Source organism: Erigeron canadensis, chromosome 1 (genome assembly GCF_010389155.1).
Source record: "Erigeron canadensis isolate Cc75 chromosome 1, C_canadensis_v1, whole genome shotgun sequence".
NCBI lineage: Eukaryota > Viridiplantae > Streptophyta > Magnoliopsida > Asterales > Asteraceae > Erigeron > Erigeron canadensis.
The window spans coordinates 58,114,525-58,138,352 of record NC_057761.1 but is presented as its reverse complement, the minus strand read 5'-3'; the positions used below and the strand labels follow the sequence as shown (position 1 = coordinate 58,138,352).

The 23,828-nt window shown below is 33.3% G+C and overlaps 3 protein-coding genes across 3 annotated transcripts; 1 reads left to right on the top strand and 2 right to left on the bottom strand.

Moving 5' to 3' along the window:
• Window positions 1-3,540: 3,540 nt before the first annotated feature.
• LOC122596004 lies at window positions 3,541-9,440 on the top strand. Its single transcript, XM_043768503.1, has 3 exons — window positions 3,541-4,027; window positions 4,837-4,986; window positions 8,859-9,440. The coding sequence occupies exons 1-3, from the start codon at window positions 3,623-3,625 to the stop codon at window positions 9,273-9,275; spliced, it is 972 nt and encodes a 323-aa protein (XP_043624438.1). The 5' UTR covers window positions 3,541-3,622; the 3' UTR covers window positions 9,276-9,440.
• Window positions 9,441-9,904: 464 nt separating this feature from the next.
• Window positions 9,905-13,584, bottom strand: LOC122584702. The gene is made up of 4 exons (XM_043756750.1): window positions 12,962-13,584; window positions 11,054-11,337; window positions 10,732-10,959; window positions 9,905-10,527 (listed from the first exon to the last, which is right to left on the bottom strand). Exons 1-4 carry the CDS (start codon window positions 13,401-13,403, stop codon window positions 10,036-10,038), a joined length of 1,446 nt encoding a protein of 481 aa, XP_043612685.1. The 5' UTR covers window positions 13,404-13,584; the 3' UTR covers window positions 9,905-10,035.
• A 2,311-nt stretch (window positions 13,585-15,895) lies between these two features.
• On the bottom strand, window positions 15,896-19,008 carry LOC122585694. Its single transcript, XM_043757818.1, has 6 exons — window positions 18,619-19,008; window positions 18,126-18,284; window positions 17,901-18,038; window positions 17,025-17,141; window positions 16,846-16,932; window positions 15,896-16,529 (listed from the first exon to the last, which is right to left on the bottom strand). Exons 1-6 carry the CDS (start codon window positions 18,982-18,984, stop codon window positions 16,086-16,088), a joined length of 1,311 nt encoding a protein of 436 aa, XP_043613753.1. The 5' UTR covers window positions 18,985-19,008; the 3' UTR covers window positions 15,896-16,085.
• Window positions 19,009-23,828: the final 4,820 nt, after the last annotated feature.

The following is a 23,828-nucleotide window of genomic DNA, read 5'->3' as shown; positions in this document are numbered from 1 at the left end:
AGATGTACGTTTTGTTTTCCTAAATCATTAGCATCGTATTTTTGTTTTAACTTTCAAAAATCAATTAAAAATACTCATGCACATTGTCCTATGACATTCTAAATACACACATACATACATATGTAAATACATAAACAAGGAGAAAAACAAGAATATAGTTAGAAGCAGGTTGCTTTTAAATTTTTCCTGTTTTCCTAAATCATTAGCATCGTATTTTTGTTTTAACTTTCAAAAATCAATTAAAAATACTCATGCACAATGTCCTATGACATTCCAAATATACACATACATACATAGGTTTTAGGTAAAATAAAACAAATAAAACAATAGGTTTCTTTTCACTGAAAATCACCGTACATCATCAAAATCATCATGCATCAATTGGTTCGTGGATCTTCGTGCATCAATTTAACCATTATCTAAGAGTCAAGATCTTGTCTTATTTGTTTTACCTTGATACTTGTTCTACAATACACAATCATCAAAATCACCGTGCATCATCAAAATCATCATGCATCAATTGGTTCGTGGATCTTCGTGCATCAATTTAACCATGATCTAAGAGTCAAGATCTTGTCTTATTTGTTTTACCTTGATACTTGTTCTATAATACACAATCCCCCCCCCCCTCTCCCCCCGGTTTTTCACATATATAAATATAAATCTCCTCACTCCTAAATGGTAGAAGTATGTTGTTGCTAGCAGCATACATGTTAATCCCATAAATAAGTTACATCAGCAAAAGACTCGGTGTCTTGCCATAAAGATGTAGAATTGTATTGAATGTTACGATTAAAAAAACATGTCGTGTTAGTCAACAAATTATTGATTAATGCTAAATATAAGATTCATTTTTCACTAATGTGATACATGTGAATAGTGGAGGCCACATTTATATTCTAGTTTCATCATCCATGATATTTATTACTCGTAATACTTAATAGAACCAAAGGATCCATTATCAAAAATTGGTACTCGTAAAATGGAAAGTATATTTTTTAAATTAACAAATTCACCTAACAACTACAAATTCATTTCCTTTTAGTAAAGAAAGCACTATAACAAACACAACATTACATAAAATATATCAAAACCATATCATTATTTTTCTTTTAATCAAATAACGCCTTTATTTTAACAAACTTTGGATAGTAATAAATAGCATAAATGTAATTACGGTTACATATCTATACTAATAAATGACCATCATATCCTTAATAAATTAATTTACACTATTATCTATTATCTACACTCCTTTATAAAGGAGATTAGTTTTTCTTAAGACATTCAGAACCTGAAATACCTGATTTGCCCCTCATCTTAATGAATCTCTTTGCACCCATCTATACAATCACACAAAAACACCCTTACAAAATATTCCAGCTCTCAAATCCATCAAACATACATGTTGAAATCCTTTCCAGCCGCATCTCCAGCAACGGCTACACCAACAAATCTCTGGCCGCCATCATTCCTGTAAAGTATTAAAGCCCCCTATCGCCGCCATGAATCCACCATCCTATGCCGCCGCTATTTCCTTATCTGTTATCACCTTCCTTCCTATAAGTATAATTAATTATAATAGATTTAAATGATTTTGATTTAATAAAACACTTTTATTTTAGTTGATTTAGGTTTTATCATTTCGTTGCAAATCGGAAAAGCCGCCATCCCCTTAGGGTTTTGTAAGACGATTCGAGAGGTATATATCAACACCATCATTGTTTTAATAATACGAGAGCAAGTACCCGCGCGTTGCGACAGTGAGATAGTGGTGGTGATACCTAGGTCATAGAATGTGATAGGTTATAGGAGTTGATATGTCATAGAGTATGATACTCAAATGCCTTAGCCGTACGGGCTCCGCTCTCGGATTTAAAAATTTGTCGAAAGTATATCGAATGACATCTCTAATGAAAGAGCATGAAATTTTAAGAACACCTATACAATTTTTATAATTTATTGATGTACGATTTTTGAGTTTAAAGATTTTGAATGAACTGGAGGAATAAATGATTTATGGAGGAGAGGGAAAAAAGATGATTGGTTGAGATTTGAGGAGAGAGAAAAAAAATATTATAGTTATTTTAGGTAAATATATAATAGATAGGAGGGACATATTAGGGAAATACTTAAAATCAATATTAAAAATTTCAAATTCAATATTGAAAATTTATGAGAAATCTGCTTTATGAGAAATCTGTTTTATAATATAGTATAGATATCTAAACAGATTATATTGATCACACTGTATTCTGATTCAGAGGTACACCATCATTTTTCCAGCTGAAATGGGTAAGACTCAATTTATACCAACTTTCGAGGGGTGGTGCTTAGTTGTTATAACTAGATAAGCTCACACATTGCTAAAACCGTCCACTTTTTCCATTGTGTTTAACATTGCACTTTTTTACATTTTTTATTTTTCAAGACTAAATTTCTCTCATCAAAATTTAGAAACATGATGTACTGGATATCATATCTGCGTGGTTTAGACTTTGGATGATACACCTTTTACGGAGGGCTAGATTGTTATCTATAATCTTTGGTAGCGATTTCATGAGCTCACAAAATGATAGATAAATTACAATATATAACAATAAGATAGATAAACTACAAGAAAATGATAATTGCGTTGTAAATTTACATCGGCTAAGAAATGTGCCCCCTCTCTCATTTGTCAAAAAATGAACGAGTGAGCCTAAATTGCCTTTATAGTATTAACACGCCTAACAACTTACAAACATGCTTTTACGACAAACACAAATCAATTTCCGATTTTTATCTTTCAACTTATAAGATAACCTCAATAACATACACTACTCGCCGCCGTCATTGTCACCACCACACCATAATTCTTACCAACGTTGCCACCGCATCACGTGGGCACTCATTTAGTTTTGTAATAATGTATATCTCCACCACCACTTTACATCAATTACATTTACATCAACTTACATCACATGAAACCGCGACCGCTAATAATTGTTGCCATCACAACTTGTCGCCGACACCACCAAATCGCTGTCTTTGCATTGCGCGAGTATTATGTTAGTGTTATTTTAATATCCAAATATCCCTAATTATGTCACAGTCTACAACTTTGATGGGCATATTATGATTTTGTAATATTCAAATATCGTTAAATATGTCACAATAAATATTTAGATGGGTATATTTATAAAAAAGTTCAATTTAAAAAATTCAAAGTTTTAATATATTGAAAAAAAAAATAGATTAATAACAGAATAGTAAAATGAAGGAAGCAAAAAAGAACCGATCTGAAAACGACCAATAAATGAAGGGAGCAAAGTGTAAAATACCCATCACTGAGAATTCTGTAATCTCATTGGTCCAATAACTATTACGCGGATCATCACAAAAGAGAATCATAAGTCTGCCATCACCGTCCGATTTAATCCTAATCCAACGCCTCATCTTATCCCTCCTAAAATTCTCAAAAACTTTGAAAATTTTCAAAAACTCCCGCTCCCCAAATCTTCCATCTATAAATAACCCCATATATCTCACTCCTTCCATCATCCAAAAGCAATCACATTCTCAAATCTTCCCTCTTTTTCAAATTTATTTCAAATTTCACAAACCCTAATCACAATTTCAAATGGCACGAACCAAACAAACCGCCAGGAAGTCCACCGGAGGAAAGGCTCCACGTAAGCAATTGGCCACAAAGGCTGCAAGGAAGTCGGCACCGGCAACGGGGGGAGTGAAAAAGCCACACAGATTCAGGCCAGGAACGGTTGCGTTGAGAGAGATCAGGAAGTACCAAAAGAGCACCGAGCTTTTGATCAGGAAACTCCCTTTCCAGAGGCTTGTGAGGGAAATCGCTCAGGATTTCAAGACGGATCTTCGATTCCAGAGTTCTGCTGTTGCGGCTCTTCAGGAAGCTTCAGAGGCGTACCTTGTTGGTCTGTTTGAAGATACTAACCTCTGCGCCATTCATGCTAAGCGAGTAACTATCATGCCCAAGGACATGCAACTTGCTCGTCGTATCCGCGGTGAAAGGGCTTAGAGATTTGGTTTATTGCTTGGTGAAAGGGTTAGAGATTTGTAGATCTGTGGTGGTTTTATTTTAGTATTTATATATATGTCTAGATTAGTTTTCTGAACTTCGATCTGTAGTTTGTTTTGTGAAAATCAGTGGTTATTAATCAATGAAATCAGATATTAGCCTTTGCCTCTATTCATTTAAGTGATTAAAATTGGGCTGCGTGACTTTTACAATTCATTAAAGTCACTGGATAAATTGTTACATTAACTAAGCAATTACAAATAGCCTTTTGTGCTGTTTGAGTCGCCTGAGACTTACATATTCTATTGATAATTGAAATTTGTATTTGTCACTTGTTGATAGGATCGCCAAAATCTGTTGGCTATGTGAATCTGGTCAAATATGCTCTACTAAATCTAGTCAAAGCTTAAGACGTGTCTTTTGATCATGTATTTTATTAGCGAACTTGATTGTACCATATTTTGTCACCCCTGATCTAGTCTAGGGCTAAATTGAGACTCGATTTTGTTTATCGTGAAGGGTTGACTCTCCCTTTATGTTTATAGTGATCGATTGACTCTCCCATCCATGGCTCGATTCCTACTGGATTGATTTTACATCAATTATGGTTGCTAAATTTTCTCCATAGATTTTCAATATGGTAATAGATTGACACTACTCTCGCTTGATTTATTTAAGTATTGTGTTGTTTCTCCAGTAATCTGTTTCAAACATCAAAACAAAATAACAATAATCAACGAGTTGCAGTTTTGTTGTGACTTTTTAAATCAGACTGAAAGTTTCATTTTCTGTTACCTTAGTAGGGATTCTGTTTGGATGTTCATGAAGACAATAGAGATCCCAGATGCTTGAGAGGCGGACAGGCGGTATACCAAACGTTTGCTCTTGAAAGGGTTTTTTCTAAGTTGTATCTATATGCAACCTTATCGGAAGCTTTTGGTAGGAAAAGAATGGTAAGAAAGCAACTTGAATTGGGAAAGGGCAGCAGCTCCTGCATTTTCTTTTGCCATGGGTATGCAACATATCCATCATGAACTTTGGCAGCTGCTAATGCATTCACACCATTCTTGAACTCCTTGTATTTCAAAATGTTAGCAGAACCAATAAATACAACATCCTACTTTCCTTTCATTTGTGATCCAAATCTTAGATATTTCATAGTAAAAGGCAAAGATTTCTGCAACAGATCATTAGTCTCAAATTTGTCCGTGATGGACTTCAACCCACATCATCCTACTGGTTGTTGGGTCACTATATATGTCGCTCGATTTCTACAAAAAGGAGCTTTGATCGATCAAAGCTCCTTTCACTGCATTTTTTGTTTGAAAGAATGTGCCAAACAAACGTAATGTCCTGAAAAACTACTCATCTTTTCTAGTGTCGCAGTTATACATTGAAGTAGTTTAGTAGCCCTGCTCTGCTTCTCATATGTACAAATTACGAGTACATATGAAGCCATTAAGGTGTTGAGTATTGGACTTCTAAGCCTATTGCACTCATGTAATATTTTATTAGCTGCTGTGGATCCTGTTACTTTACTACTCATAAATCATAATAAACGATTTACCAATTACCAGTAAGAGTCATCTACATATGATTCTTACTAAAATCTGCAGTGATACATTTATTTTAGGACCTTTGTTAATTGTCTCGTGTTGAGGCCCATCTGATTTGGCCTTTTAGGATCCTTGACCAGTTGACAGCATGAGCCATGAAGGCACCAAGGCCTAGGCAGTTATATAACTTCTGGCTATGGTTTACTCTATATTGTTTTGTGATGGTTGTTTGAACATGTAATGAAGCTGATATACATTTTTAAGTGTTAAGATAATTCTTGTTACTACTAGCATGAGATCGCAAATCGGGTCCAGTTAACATGTTGTGTTAGACCACAAACCATTGATCTTTTGTTTTTGGATATATAGGAAAGTGAGTCTTTCATGGCTCTTAGCAGACGTGGGCAAATTATCCGGTTCCAAAAAAACCGATTTGGATTATCTAGGAACCAATGCCGATTGGAACCGGTTACTCAAGAACCGATAGATGGGAACCGATTCCCCTTTTTTTCAAACAATCAGGAACCGGTTCTAGAAACCGATCCGAATAACCGGTTTGGAACCAATTTTTTTGACTGACCAAACTAGCCGTTTTTGGTCCTTTTTGATCATTGGGAGCCGTTAGTTACCTTTTTTTGACCCAATAATTATCATTTTGCCATTATACAACTAGTATGTATAAGTAGCATCATTTAGGATTGTTTTTACACATTCCATCACTTAAAAACACTCTATATCTCTTACAAAAATACTATATATTCATAAATCTCTTACCAAAATCACTATATCTCTACATATTTTATATTTATATATTACAAATATATATATATATATATATACGAGCATGGTACTCATGCAATGCGGCGGCGGTAACGGCGACGACGGTATAGTGGGGTTGGTGACGCATGGTGATGACATCAACAATTGGTGTCGAGTGGTGTAAGTTGATGTTAAGATAATAAAACTATTTTATAAGATAAGGACTTAAAATGTAAATTAGCAAAATAAGGGTTTATGATGTAAATTAATTCATTAAGGGCAAATTTGGTAATTTATAAAAACCCTTTTATGGTGGGGTGTTTATTAAGGACATTTTGGTAATTTCGCATGTGACATTTTGGTAACACTTTCCATTTTGAAGGGGGTAATTTGGGCCCCTTAAAAGTTTGGGCCTAGGCTTGAGCCTTTGTTGCCTTGCCTAGAAGTCGGCCATGATCCTGTACTTAACATTCAAGTATATGTATTTGATCATGATGCGGACTCATATTATGAATAGGTTTACTTTCAATCACATGTCATATGATAATTAGATAAAAATTAGGATTGTTTTTTTACTCTTTGATAACAATTAAGATTCTTGATTTGAGTGACAATTGAAACTTTAAAAAATTAAATATAAATACCTTTTGTAACCTTTTTAAAAAATCTCCTCAAGTTGATGCTAAAAATAAATATAAATTAAGTGTTGAGGGTTAAAAAGTGTAAATTATTGATGGAAAGCAAAAAAGTATAAATTAATGAGATTTTTTCTACAAATTAATATAAACAGTAATATAATAATATATTTGGATAATGATTATTAGAGTTTTTAATTTATAGCTAATCTAAATGATGACATAAGCGAGTGTTAATTTGATGAAATTAAGCGATTTGATTGGTTAATGAGTCATTAGTTCAACTGTAAGATAAAATTAAGATAGATATGGGAATTAAGTCATAAACTCATATCTATTTCTAATTTTAAGAGTGGATAGTAATTTTTTAAAAAGAGAAGCGAAATTAAAAAAATAAAGCTAAAAGGATTAGCTGAATTGGGCCAAAGCAAGTACAAGTTTATTGGGCCATTACCCACCCTCAAAAACAATAAATGAACTTTAAACAAAGACCAGAATCTCTTACGACTTACAAGTAATTCCTCTTTTTGTTTATCCTAAATGGCTAGATCACTCTAAAAGAAAACCGATTTGGTCTCAGTCGACTCGTAAATCTCGACTCGACTCAAAATCTGATTTTTCGACTCGTGACTCGAATCGTAAGAGTCAGGATATTTGAAAATATGGTATTTTTATAATTATGTGCAAGTATATATTGTAGATATATTGTAATGTGTTAATGTATTAAGCTAAAAATAGAAAATACTATTAAAATCAAATTAAATTTAAAAGCATATAATAGAGTTATGTTTAAAAAATAAATTTTTTTTAAATTTAAAATTATATTGTAACTCGTGACTCGTAATATGACTCGGACTGACTCGCACCACAAAACACAAGTCATGTTACGAGTCTGGAGTAAAGCGAGTCATCCCATCGAGTTGTCTCGTTTACCCTTTGTTTTGACTCGACTCGTACGAGTCGACTCATGACTCTACGAGTTTGACAACCATGGTCTCGGCTACTCTTATCCATGATGAGTTAAATATGTATTGGGAATATTGTAAGGGATTTATTAACAATTATTAATCGGTGATAGAGAGTGATTTTTATGATGTGTTATTGATGTGACACTGACATAAAGTAATTAAAAAATAAAGACAAAACATATATAAAACATAGTTTTGGAAGAAAAAACTATAACACACAACTTTACATAATCTTTTTCAATACTATATCATTATGTTTTTGTTAAACAAATAACGACTTTATTTCAATAAACTTTTAATAGTATAAATGTATAACATAGTCCATCCGTACCATATTAAATGTTCAATTTTGACCATAATTATTTTTGTTTGTTTTATATAATAATTGATAAAAGTTATATCGGTGAAAAGTACATTAAAAACTCAACTCGTCCATATAATTTATATGAAGTTTTATATAATATAGACAAATATTTTTACAATCAAATTTTAAAATAAAAGACTTAGAAAAATTAAAATTGTAACAAAAACCACCAAATTAATACGGTACCAAAAAAGAACTTTTTTAATAGGCGGCGATCTGAAAACAATATATAAATGAAGGGGCAAATTGTAAAAAACCCCGTCCGGATTCTGTACTCTCATTGGTCCACTAAGTATCATGCGGATCGTCACCAATAGCATCTAAAGCCTTCCATCACCGTCCGATCTAATCCTAATCCAACGCCTCATCTCATCCCCCCAAAAATCTGAAAAACTTTGAAAAATTTCAAAACCTCCCGCTCCCCAAATCTTCCATCTATAAATAACCCCATATATCCATTCCCCAATTCACCCAAACACAATCAAATTTCCAAATTTTCCCTCTTTCTTCAATTCATTTTAATTTCACAAACCCTAATTTCAATTTCAAATGGCACGTACGAAGCAAACCGCCAGGAAATCCACCGGAGGAAAGGCTCCGCGTAAGCAGTTGGCCACCAAGGCGGCAAGGAAGTCGGCACCGGCGACGGGAGGAGTGAAAAAGCCACACAGATTCAGGCCAGGAACAGTTGCGTTGAGAGAGATCAGGAAGTACCAGAAGAGCACTGAGCTTTTGATCAGGAAACTTCCATTCCAGAGGCTCGTCAGGGAAATCGCTCAGGATTTCAAGACCGATCTTCGATTCCAGAGCTCTGCTGTTGCCGCTCTTCAGGAAGCTTCTGAAGCATACCTTGTTGGTCTGTTTGAAGATACTAACCTCTGCGCTATTCATGCTAAGCGAGTCACTATCATGCCCAAGGATATGCAACTTGCTCGTCGTATCCGTGGTGAAAGGGCTTAGAGAGTCGGTTTGTTGATGGTTTCATCTGTCATGAAATTACTAGTAGATCTGTGCTGGTTTTATTTTTATATTTCTATGTTTTAGTTTAGATTTCTTTAATTTGATGTGTAGTTCGTTATGTGGAAATCAGTGGTTATTAATCAATGAAAGTTATATATTAGTCTATGTTTCTATTCATTTAATTAATAAAATTTGGGCTGTGTTACTACTATTAATCTTTATTAAAATCATAAGACAAATTGTTGGATTAATTAGAGCAATAAGAATTAGCCTTTTGTGCCGTTTGAATCGCATGAGATCTAAAAACTATGCATTTGTAAAGTGTGTTGGTATTGTTGCTTGTTTTGAATGTTTATTCTTGGTTGGTTTTAGTTGGAGTTTGCGTTGTCTAACCCAGCCACATCCGGTTCAAGACAAGTGAATGAAAATAGAGTTGTACCCTTGCTAGTTGCTACTGAGTACATATTTGGGATCCAGTTTTTACAGAGAATCAATTGATAGTAGACGATGGTTTGAGAGTATGCTTATTGTTCGATCATTCCAAAAGTGGTTTTAACATAACAGTTCTTTATCAAGCATTAGATGATCAAGTGTTTTTAGTTTTATAAGGGATATAACAAAACTCGTCAAGCTATCAAAGATTACTTATCTTACAAATCATAAAATCAGTTGAATCCGCATACACTCACTAAGGACTACCTTGTACTTCCTTTCTATTTTCGCGAACCTTTGTATGTACAATAGAGATGAATGCATCAAGTTATACCCAATTACTTGGAAGTGAAAAGTTATGAAATCGGAATGAATCTTCCCCTGCAGTATCTCTTTCTAATCTGAATTCTGAACCTCCATCTGGGAAATCCGATTCAACAGGTACGACTTGATTTGCAGTTGTAACATGTGCAGTTTGTGTCGCTTGAGGTAATTGCATTACGAGTGGTGGGTTTGTTTGAGTCCTTAGGTTAGCATTGGCTAACATTGCGACTTCTTGGTCCCACACGAACACGTGAAGGGAAATAGGCACTTTAGCATGTCTGTGTAAAGAGAGTTTTTGACTCAGTGAAATTGTATCATAGCATCTTATGGCTCCTTCTGTTGAGACCATCCATGGAAGTACTTTTTGATTTGATATTCTTGAGATGATAAGATGCTTTCTCGCCTTTCTAGCTTCTCGGTACAAACTACTTAGACCTGAACGTGTTGCAGGTGAGTCTTCATTATCATCAATAACAGAAGTAACACGAATGAATCCCTGCCGAATGTTATATCAGACACAAACAGATCAGCTTAATATTCATTACCTCAACTTGTTCTTAATAGGGGAATGTATAGATATGAAGACCAAGTCAATTTCATTTTGAAAATGTATTTTCAGAATCAATATTTGAAAGACTATGTTACAAGCTTGTAAGCAGACAATTTGTCGTCTTCAATATAAGCTGTTAATGGTGCTAACCTCTTCAGTGCGACCTATAGCAAATCCAAGCTTTAAATCACCTTCATGTATCTTAATTTCAACCGGGATCTCCCCTCCAAGAGGAGCATACCAAAGGCGAACAGCTCTGACAACCCCAATGTCAACCCCATGGTAATCTTCAAAACCATACAGACTCACGTTTGCAAGATTCATCAAGTCTGATAAAGAACCAGCGTTTACAGTTGAAGAAGCTGTTTCCCCAGTAATCTATATCAACCATCAAAGCAAACTAACAATAATCAGTGACTTGCAGTTTTGTTGTGACATTTAAATCAGACTGAAAGTTTCATTTTTTCGTTACCTTAGTAAGTAGGGATTCTGTTTGGATGTTCATGAAGACAATAGGGACCCCAGACGCTTGAGAGGCGGTATGCCAAGCGTTTGCTCTTGAAAGGGTGTCTTCTAAGTCGTTGTATCTATATGCCACTTTATCGGAGGCTTTTGGTAGGAAAAGAATGGAAAGGAAGCAGCTTGAATTGGGAACGGGCAGCAGTTCCTGCATTTTCTTTTGCCATGGGTACGCAACATATCCATCATGGAGTTTGGCAGCTGCTAATGCATTCACCATTCTTGAACTCCTTGAAGCTGCATTTTTTTGTATTTCAAAATGTTAGCAGAACCAATAAACACAGAAGCCTACTTTCCTTTCATTTATAATCCAAATCTCAGATATTTCACAGTAAAATATTTCTTTCTAGACAAAATGTTGGGTCAATATGTATGCCGCTAGATCAATGCTCCTTTTACTGCATTTTTTGTTTGAAAGAATGTGCCAAACAAATGTGAATTCCTGAATAACTACTCATCTTTTTATAACTCGAAAATTTCTTTCTCTATAAATATTAGCATATCTATATATTTATATAATTCTCAATTGTTTTATCATTTTATATAAACTATAGAATGGAAAAAGATAATGAGTTAAATTTACCCATTTTGGGCTTTTGGCCTGATGTCTAGTATGTAAATTGTTGGGTATGATGATGTATACTAATGAGTGAGAGCTGAGAAATAAACCATCTGCCATGTTACCCGTGTGATACATTTTCAAAGGTTTCCCTATTTATATGGTGATAGAGTTTATTCTCTTTTATAATAATCAACAACTGCAACTATAATCCTAATCCATTTTGATACATATTATCTCTAGTTTGATCTGTGGATTAAACTCATCACCCGACATGGTATCAGTTGTACCCGTTTCCTTAAGGCTTGCCTGTTTACATGGTGCCAAACTTTCTTTCTCTTATAGAGATAATCAGCCATGTGCTTCCAAAATTAATACAATATAGTTCTAGTTTGATCCGTGTATATATTAAACTGATCACCTGATAGGACATGCTTAAACTCCTAAAATTTTCTTTATCATTTGTTTTTGTTATCTTGCTTTTTTCTTTTAATTCTTTTGTTTATTGTCGAAGTATATAATATAATTGTTGTTACATGACTGCATTATGTTCTCTAAAAAATCCCTAACATAAATTCAGGCTAGTCCCATTTTTGATACCTACACTAACTGTAATTTGTGGTCCAATGTGAATTTGAATCTATCCTTATATAGTCCACTTGGTACGTATTGACTTTTATTTTCAAAGTCTGACTATTCCAATTAATTGGAATATCATTTTGCAGACAATGCATTGACTTTTAATTTTTTGGAAAATATGATTGATAAAATCCTAAATCTAAAATTTCATGCTAATGTACATAGTACATTTAGTCACATTCTTAGCATAGATCATTAGCGTAACACTTGTGAATCGTCTCATATAATACTAAGGTCGACCCCATGATCCATACAAAGTATCAATTAGCAGTTAACATGACGTATGTGCTCCTAGATCTCTCTATGAAAAACTATAGATTAAACAGACTACATCAATCACACAAGTCTAAACGCACAAACCATTTAACATGTCTTTGGTAAGAATATTATGAAATGAAATATACCAGCACTAGTGTGAACTAGTTTAAAGGGAATAAACCATGAATGAGTAATTCGGTAAAGTATTACAAGTGTCAACTAAAATAGTATAAACACAAACATGAATAGCGCATGGGCGGCAAGCAAAGTCAACGAAACAAAGACTTTTAGCAAAGAAACAACTGGGGAAATAAAAACACCCCTCAAATGTACAATAATTTATACATAATGTACAAGTAATTAGCAAAAAAGTGATGAAAATAGATTAGCCACGAAACAACTAACCTTGTAAAGACAAACATTCTGCTTCTGTCCGATCAACAAACGCAACGGTATAATTTGGATCATCAATAGACCTTAACATATACTGTTTTTTACCACCACTCGATCCGTTATTCGGAACGATACATGCCATGAGCTCAGCGAATTCGTCGACCCCACGTCGAATTCTAACACGTATAGAAGTCTCTTTGGATTTAAAGGAATTATGTAACATCTTTTGAACTCCACTTTTTCCATTCTTAAATGGACTAGTCATGCTAATATTTCCAATTTTGATCTCTTCAACAATATCTCCTGTTTCCAACATGTCACCGGTCCATTCTTCGGCTTTTGAACTTCCTTTCAAGCATTCGATCGATAACACGACCGTGTTACCGAACCGGTTTCTGATGCTTGACTCCGACCCGGATTGACTTCCTGATGAACTTGATCGATCCATGGGCATTATATTTTGGAAATTTTGGTTAAGAAAGGTTTTTTTTGTTCTTATATATATTGGTAAACGATGATATGAATGGAATGGAATATTTGAATAAAGGTGTGAGAAAAGAGATTGTTTGGTGGCTAATATTTGATTATTTGGATTTGAGTGCGAAAAAAAAAAGAGGAAAAAAGTTCAAAAGGAAATGATGATAATGATAATGATCTAGAAAGAAAAGAAAATGATGAGATTTTTGGAGGAGCTTTTTCCATATATCATGACATTACTACTAGATTTCGATTGGAGAATATTCAACATCAGTTACAGCGTATAAAATTATTCTTGTTATTATTTTATTCTTTTTAAATATCTAGATTCCACATCTAACACAAAAAAAGGTGTTTTTCAATGAACAGAATATGAAGTCTAATTTTAGTTTCGGTTTTAATTATAACACTAGCGAATTTATCCGGGTTTAACCCGGACGTTTTAATTAAAATTATAAAACTATAAATTATACATATAAATTTTGTTATTAATTATAAATCGATATAAAGATGATGAATTGAATAACATAATAATTATAAAAAAAGTTTCTTTGTTTGTAATAAAAGATTCGTAACTTTAAATAAGTATTTAGTGAGCTATTTTTAATTAAAAATATTATAAATTATTTATGACATCATAATTAAAATAAAGAGCTTTTAAAAAAAAATGTAGACTTGAGACATCACATTTTTTCTAAAAATATTTTTAAAAGACAATTATCTTTTATTTAGTATAGAAATTAGTTTTATCTTAATTTAATATGTCAACAAATACAGTTGACGTTGTACAGTTTATTAAAAAGAACAACCTCCACAAATCGTGACTATTGGTTTGTCGTATTGCAGTAGTGAAAGGGTAGTTCTTCTATGTTCATGTTTTAAAATGGAGGCTTATTTGAGTACACCCCTTAAGATATGATATAGGCTTTGGACCACAGGTATTTTAGTTGTCAGCATGAGACCACTATAAAGTACGCAGTTTTACATGAGACTACTAACTCATCACGGGTATTTTACTTGTCACCATCATTTCATCTATCATCATCATCTATATATATTTATGGGACTGTATACATTTATATTACACTTACAGTTGATTTCACCAAAGTTCATTTTTGGCTTCCTTCTTCTCTTCCACCCTACCAAGATCTCTGACTTCTATGTCACCCCCGCCGTGCATGACCTTTTTCCGATTAAGAAGTTTTCCCATCTTAAAGTTTCTAAATCTTGAAGAAACCCATGATGTAGGTTATTAATTTTGTTAAGAAAAAAAGGTATTAGTAAAAGGTTATTAATCTTGAAGGTATTAATTTTGTTAAGAAAAAAAGTGGACCAACTCCGATCACCATCACTGCCGTTGGCCACCACTCAACCACCTCTCTTCGCACCACCCTAAAGCACCACAGTGCCACCACCACTCCAGATCTCTATTAGTAAAAGTGGATCATCAGCATTGTTTGTATTACATCTTTGGTCGACAGATTTCGAGATATGGAATTTTTGTGTGTATATGGGGTGTATATGTGTATCTCTATTTCCTTTTTGAAGATTTCAATTATCAGCATATATCATTTCATTGTTTGTAATTTGTAATTTTAAGTTTCAGATTCAAGTTTTAGATTTATTGTTGGTTTCAAAATGGAAACATATATATACACTATATATGGGGATGTGGGTATAAAAGAAATAAAACTATAAAAGAGAAGAGAACCACATTACTTTCAACTTAAAGGGGTGTGGGCAAATATCACGCCTTTAAAATTGATAGTAGCCGGAATGTAATAACTAAAGTAATAGACAAGTTTAATAGTTAAACAACTTGTTTATAGCATTAAAAAAAAGTGACGATTTGTCTTACATTAATATTGGCATTGATATTGTATTGGTGTGGAGTGTGGACGGGTTAAAACACGAGGGACACAAGTTGAACTTTTAACAGCAATTGCTGATCTCATGACTATTTTCATACATCATTACAAATAAAAATTTAATAGAAATGGTAGTAATTATAAAATAAATATGAACTAAGTATAGCAACTTCCTGTCATCCTGCAACTCGTCTTTATATTAATTTTAGATAAAGTCATACAACAAAGTTTGATTTATATTCAAATTTGGAATTAGCGACTGAATTAAAATATTTGACTACATGTCAATGAAGAAATTTCGTAGAATTTTTACTTGGACTAAATGAACATCTAAAAATATTTCAGAATAAAAAATGGTACTTTTGAAAAATCTAAAAAATTTATCTTAAAGTTAACATATGAATTTCTGTCTTTTTGAGAAGAATTTGTAGGCTGCTGTTTTGAGAAAAAAGGTGTACTGAAGAACCTTCAAGGCTTCAACATCATTGACTATAGCATTCAATTCTTTTAAAGATGTGTCCTTTTTGGTGGTTGGCTATTACATATTATGTCTATCAGGTCAATTATTTTATTTAATCCTTAAATAAAACAAGGAGTGAATAAATAATAGGAATGCCCGACCTGTCAATCAAGGGGTATGGGTGAGGCGAGATGTAGAGTAGAGTCATTTTGTTCAACAAGTTTCAAGCAACTTGAGCCAAAAATAAAATAAAATATTTTGTTCAATTGTAGCTACTAAAAATCTTTGTGCTGACTACCGATATATGATACTCATGTCTTGATAAAATTATTTAAGCCCATCGCTTTGGTACTCTAGATATGGTTGTGTTTGAACTTGTACCATTTTTACTCTTATTAATACCTGCAGAACCAGATCTTGACTCCTTAGACTTTGACTTTGACCCGTAGACCGAATGTGCTTGTTGATTCAGAGATAACTCTCTCAGAGGACTAATGGATCGTAAATGTTGTTTACTTGAGTTGACTCTAAGATCAGAGTTCTTGAGCAATGTCGGTTTCTGTCTATTCAAAATAGCAGCATCATGTTCCTCTTTGTTAATGTTCTTAAACATGGGAGCCCGTTGCTTCTTTTTGACAGAGGAATCAGAATCATCAGATGGGCTGGTTGTACTATCCATGTCATATATTAAGTTGTCTGCCATCACAGGAAGCTTCTTTGAGCTGGAACTTGACTTGGAGGAAGACGGTCTTCTGAGCCTTGTGAGGTGAATCACCTGTATAAAAAAGTTATAATAAGATAAGATTTGTATTGAGTTAATCAATCTAGAGGTGATCCATTTTGAAAAATGAACGGGGTACATGGAAAAATAGCTAAACGGAAACAAGTCAAATTGGTCAAAATATGTCCAAAGGGTTATTGAATTAATATTATACTTGTAGTCAGATTTATCTGCACACAAAAAATTTAAACTTTGAACACACAACATGACTCGTTTTGACATGTTATCTGAACTAGTGAACTGTCTGCCCACATATTATACCACCTATAACTAATATACTGGAAATCTTATTTCAGGAAGGTATGCAAACCTTTTGTTCAAGAACCATCATGTCCTTCCTAAGCTTTGTGATCAACATGTTTTTCCTGCGGATGATATCCTCCAGTTCTGTAATTCTCTGTTTTGCCCAAGAGAAAATATGTTAACGGTGAACGAATAAAGTTAAAAAAGACCAAAGAGTATAATTTTTGCAATGTGGATTATGTGTACCTTCGAATGATGAGATTCAGCTGAATTGAGAAAAGCAGACAACTCTTTAATGGTTTCATCCTTCTTTTCGCATTCCTTCTGAAGTTCGACAATATCTTGTTCCACTGGAGTATTCCACTATATATGATACACAGAGTCACAGATTAAGTTAATAAAATTCCATCTTTTAAAAGATAACGAACAGATGTAATTAGGAGACCAGATAGAAGGGCATATCAGACATGAAATACGATCGGATCAAACCATCTACAAACATGCCAAATGCTGTTTAACACAGCCAGTCGGTAAAATCATACCTGAAACAATACTAATTTAAGGCTTTACAAAGTAGCCAACTTGAGTTATAAGGTTCCATAAAAGTACTTAAAGTCATGTGCTTACTTTTATGCCATTAGTTCCAGAAATATATTACTTCGTAAAGAAGCACAGAGCATAAATACAAGGAGAGCCAAGACAAGCTCTGCATACAAGACTCGACATAATTGAAAATCAAAACATTTGAGACTCAAGATTGTAAATTACACGACTTGTCAAAGTATAGAGGATAAATGGATTGATGTAAGCAAAGAGTAATCCAAAGATGCGCCAATATAATAAGTAATGGGACAGCATTAGGACTTTGGAGTAAATATAAGAGTACAAAGATGGTGACCAGATCAAAGATCTTTCTGCCTATCTATGGAAAAGAATTTAGTACCTTTCAGCACAAGTCACTACGTATAGACCCTCTACTAACTATAATAGAACATTTTACCTTTTTACCAACATGGCAAATGCTGTATATGTATTGCACATATATGGGCAGGTCGGGTAATGGACTAATGGGTCAGTGTACATACTAGAGGTAACATGATGGACAGGTTGGGTAACAATCACCTGAACATCTACTGACGAGCTGACACTAGGAGCCCAATCCGACAAATCAGACATGCGACGCTCTTCTTGTTCAACATCATTGCCCATTTTAAACTTGATATTGTCATCATTGTCTACTACTTTTGTAGCAGACTCTCCCTGGACGAAGAAACAAACACGTTATAACTAAAGTCTACAGCACTTGTCAACTAAAAAACTGAGTTCTATCTTAACACCAGTACTTACTTCTTTATACTCCGGTGTAACCTGACAGAAATCACAATGCTTACACCCGTTGCTAGACAACTCGACACTATATGATGAAATATCAGGCTTATCAGTGAAATAATTCACCTGCTTACATAGGTTATCAAGCTTTTCTTGCATTCCTAACAGCACCTGATCCTGCAATAGTTTTTTCACAAAAAAATTGATATATTTCTTTGTCAGCCCGTTAAAACGACACTACAAATATAGATTAAAACATGATAACGGGTTTAAACGACCACCAATGCACATATATTAAAAAAAAAAAAAAAACTACATCAATTAAACAAATTTACAATTAAGCATCTAATGATAATAATACAGTAATAAAATACTACAGTAAAAGACCCAATAGTTATCACAGAATTAATAACACATAACTAGATTTTGTAACCTATAAAAACCATTGTGACATTCAATAAACAAGTTAAAAAAAAACGTAACTGAAAATAAATAAATAAATATAACTAACCCTGATTTCAACAGATCTTTTTAAGTGAGCAATAATTTTATTCTTTTTCGAATACCCAGCCGCAACAGCAATAACGGCCACAATCAAAACCCTATGCATCGGACTGAACATCTCCCACGCAACGGCTTCTTTTTCCTTTAACCCGCCACCAATTGCTTTATACGAACTCGCTTCTTCTGCTCCGACAATCCTTCCTTGTAAAGACACCCACGCCAGATTCTTCACTGATTGAATGGGTCGGGTTGGAGGGGTAAACTGGCTGGATAGTCGGCGGGGCGAGGGGTGAGGAAACGGGGAAACCGTAACCCATGGAGGAGCGGAAAATGGCGGAAACTCGATGTTTATTTCATCCTCCGTCATCTCCATTGCGGTGGATTTTGATTTTTTGAGTGTTGGTGGGGTTTTTTTGGTAATGGATTTAGTTTAATTTTCAAATTTGTTTTCTCAAGAGGGAAAAAGTGCGATTGGGATTGTGACACGTGTACTGTTGTTTGATGTTTGTATTCTTGCTAGCCGTTGGGATTCTCAAAATGTTGGTACTTTGAAAATTGAGTCTTTTGTATCTGACATGGAAAGAAAACATGAGGTTACACTTAAGTTTTGAGTGAAAAATCTTTTATATACTTTTTTTTAAATCTTAAAAATTATGGGGCCAAACATTTATTCAAAATATTAAAATATTGGTATGTGAGGAGTTTTTCATCTAAATTGGGTGCATAAATGTCCCATACTCGCTTTTCTCTTAAACTAATCCTTTATATGAATTGACCATTTACAGTTTTACACTTTTACGTGCATTTAAAATGGAACGGCAGTAATATACAAAAACCATTTAAATTATTTTTGTAAGTCTAAGTTAATGTTGGATAAGTTCTATGTGGCGTTTTAATGGCTAAACATATTGGTCCAACTCAGACGCACAAATTCTAAAGCCTACTTTACTTCACGTTCCCGAAAAACCCACCCACCCAAAGATTTACTAGTGGTAAAACGCGGTCACTCTTGGGATCAAGCCGGTGGCCTAAGCCATGCCGATCTTTCTTCATTGGTCGTTATATCAAAGAACGAATAAGCTTAATGGAGATATATTAGACCTTTTTATAAATGGTATTAGGCGGCTAGAGAAATGTTCCATCCGTATACATTTAAGTAAAAAAGAATATCTTATCTAAGCTAAAAATTTTAAGGTTTTTTTTTTTTTTTTTTTTTTTACCATGAATAGGAAAACCGCATTTCTTTACTCATCCATACATGAGAGAGCATAGTCCTACTCCTAGGATACAAGAAAGTAAAAGGCCCAAAAACATGAAACAATAGTCTTTATGTATTACTTAAAAATAATTTAGTAAATTGCACTGTTATGTAGCATAAAAACTAGATTTTAGACCCGTGTCCACCGTGTTCAACACTGGACACGGGTTTACAATATTATCAATATTAGATATAGATACATTTAAGTTATAAAAGTTTATAATTTTGAAGATATACGGTTCTAAGTGTTATACTTTGCAAGTTGTTGTACAGTAATCATAGGTTTGTCACTGTCATTATTAGGGTAATTGAGGGAACCCTAGCCCCAGTACCACAATTGGATCACTGTCATTATTAGCTGAAACATATGGATGGAATTGGTTGTCATAGTCATTCCACAAGCCACATGCTATAATAATTTCTTTATAATAATTTTTTTGAAACCAGTTGTACTCATAATGTGATATTATTATGAAAGATAAATAAGAATTAAAATATAAACATGTTTGTGATCTTGTACTTGACATTCAAGTATACGTACTTGATCACGATGCGAATCCATAGCACGCATAGGTTTATTTTCAATCACCTGTCATATGATAATTAGATAGCAATTAGGATTGTTTTCATATTCTTTGATAATAATTAAGACTCTTGATTTGAGTGACAATTGTAACTTCAAACATTAATGCGCAAAACTAATATATAAAAAAGGAGAATATTATATACCTATTTGATTGAGAGATAGAATAAATCTTGAATGAGTTCATATTGATTTGGATTTAATAGTCTAGTAAACATTTGTTGTAAATCGTGTGTTGTTCTGTGATTGTCTCATGTTCTGTGATTCTTGTTGTGTTTAGAATAAAAATATTGTATATTATCATTTGTTATTATGTTTGAAATATGTATCTAGAGTACAAATTGTGTTTACATTAGATATTAAGCTAAATATTAATATTTATAATTTATGAAAGTCTAATCTAACATTTGTTAATAAGTTATTAGGTTTTGAAATAATTTTTTGTAGACAATATATTTCATATATTGAAATTTTTTTAATTAATTAAATAATTGTAAATTTTAAAAAATCCTCTCAAGTTATGGCTAAAAATAAACATAAATTAAGTATTTAAGACTAAAAGTGTAAATTATTGATGGAAAACAAAAAAATGTAAATTAATGATACTTTTTCTATAAGTTAATATAAATATTAATATTAATCCCCCTTTACATACTAAAGGAGGGTTGCTCCGGTATACGCAAAAGCTGACGTGTCAAGCTAGGAGCTTCGCCACATTGGATGTATGACATCATCGCTGATGATTTTGCTGTGTTTTTGAAGGTGTATAAGTGTGTGTATATGTATATATATACTTAAGTGTCTGTGTATATGTAAAGGGGGATATGTATGTCTATATATGTATGTAAGTAGGCGGGAGGCGGGTGGCAGAGTTTGCAGGGTACATGCAGGCCACTAAGTAATGTAGGCGCCAAATTTGAATTTTATGTGAGTGTGTCATTTGTTTGTGTTTGAATCAAATTTAGTTAATTAATTAAAAATTAAAAAGAAATTGGATTGAGGTACGGTTTCTGATTATGGTGGTTGTCTCTCAAGCATTAAATGTATCTATATATGCTTATCTTCATATATATATCTTCATATAGACACACATGTATGTAATGTATGTATATATATGTATATATATATATATGAAAAGGACATACAGAGCACATACAGAGCATCGTTAATCAAGGAGGGATTTGACACCACTTTTCATAATCTTGAGATCTACAATTGACCTAATCAAGAAAAAGAAACCATAAACTTGACCATCAAAGCAATTTCCATACACAAAAACATAATCCATATATATTTTTCTCTCTGGTTTGAAATTTTACTGTCAATGGCCACCAACAAAATAACTCTTGTGGAGCAACTAGATGCATCAAAGGATTTCATAAACATGAAAGTGAAGATAATCCGCCGATGGATTAATCAAACTCAAAGGCTTGAGATGGTGTTGGTTGATGAAAAGTTAAATTATATTTTTTAGAGTTTTTGTTAGGGTGCAAAGATTTACATTATCTAAGTCGTATTTTGTGTACTCTCTGGTTAGGGTGCAAAGATTCAATGTACTATCAAGAAGGACTTGGTTCCTATGTTTGATGAAGTGATCAAGGAAGATGCTGCTGTGATTATCAAGCGATTTGGTGTTGGAAAAAACGATGACCCCTTCCCTGTCGTCCGACATAAGCTAAAGTGTAACTTTTACAAAACTACTGAAGTGCAACATGGTGTGCCTTTTACATACAGTGGCTATGGTTTCGCATTCTTGCCTTTCAATGAGATTACTGTGACTAAGGCTAGAGATAAAGATGTCCTCAACATTGGTTAGTAACCAAGTATTATTAGTATCAGGATATAAAAACATACCTTTTTCATGTTTAGGTGCAGGGAGAACCTTCAATGCCTCAAGTAGATGTTGTTAAACTTGGTGAGGAGTCACAAGGTGCACCGGACTCAAAGGTAATTTGATATATAGTTCATTTGTTTGGTTGGTTTGTTTCCATATTTTGAATATAATAGGCTCATATGTGGATAGTTCTTATGTGATGTGTTTACAGGATGCATTCTCGGTTACTGGCGATTCTTTGGCCACCGAGATTGAGAAAGATAGTGAGACCAGTCCTTTGCAGAAAAGAGCTAATGAAACTCCCGGTGTTGAATCAACAAACAAGGTTGGGAAAAGGATGCGCAGACCCAAAATTTACTAGGAACAAAAAAGAATGATTTGGATGCAGGTAATTGTCTTTTGAACAAACAAGGTTGAAAGTCTTTTGAAAGTGTGAATGCAGTTAATTGTGTTTTGAAAGAAGAATCTACTACTATATGAATTTGTATCTTTTTTATTCCAAATGTCGGATTGTGAAGTTGTGTTGGTTAAATTATGTAATGTGTTAAACTTATGTCATGTGTTAAACTTATGTTATGTCAAGTCATGATTTAGGGATGAAAAAGGGTGTTTGTGGAATGAAAAAGGATGGAAATGATATTAGTACCAAACACCCCCCATTTGTATTATACATATGGTTTATTAATTGGTTTTATATAATATATTTAACTTATAAACTAATTATTTTGTTTTTTCAATTATATTTTGGTATCAATTTACTAAAATCGATTTTTAAAAACATACCCGCGTTTTTCGCGGGATAAAACTCTAGTATAATAATATATATGGATAATGATTATTGGGATTTTTAATTTATAGTTAATCTAAATGATGACATAAGCGATAGTCAATTTGATGAAATTAAGTGATTTGATTGGTTAATTAGTCAATAGTTCAACTGTCTTATGATATATATTAAAATTAAAATTAAGATTAAGATAGTTTCAAATTGGAATTTTACGGACCAATTTTTCTTTTTACCTTCGGTCTTCAATATTTTTGGTGTTTTCAAAGTCGGCCTGTTTCAAATACATGTGTTACCAAATAAATTTAGTGAAATCCAATTTTTTTTATACAATAAACCAATAAACAACTTGTAGGCTAAAAAAAAATATTAATTGCTGGTTATAACCAAATAAAATTTTGGGAGAAATGTGAGAAATGAGGAACCACATCCAAAAACTACAACTTTACCTGTTTTACATATTATTTTTCGAACATTTAGTCGGGATAAGATATTAATAAAATCTTATCGTATAATGGTGAGCATTTACACGTACCTTAGAAAACGAGATGTTGATTATAGGCAATTACAAGTATTCGAGGATATTAACAAACAAATTATTCTTTGTAACTTCCTATTCGAACTTTTCAATGGCCTTTATGGCATTTAATTCTTCGTACTTTTTCTCGAAAAAGAACTTGATCTATTCAAACTATCAATCTTCTTTATTTAATAGAGTTAATTGCAGGATTCGTCCCTGTGGTTTACATCCCTGTTAA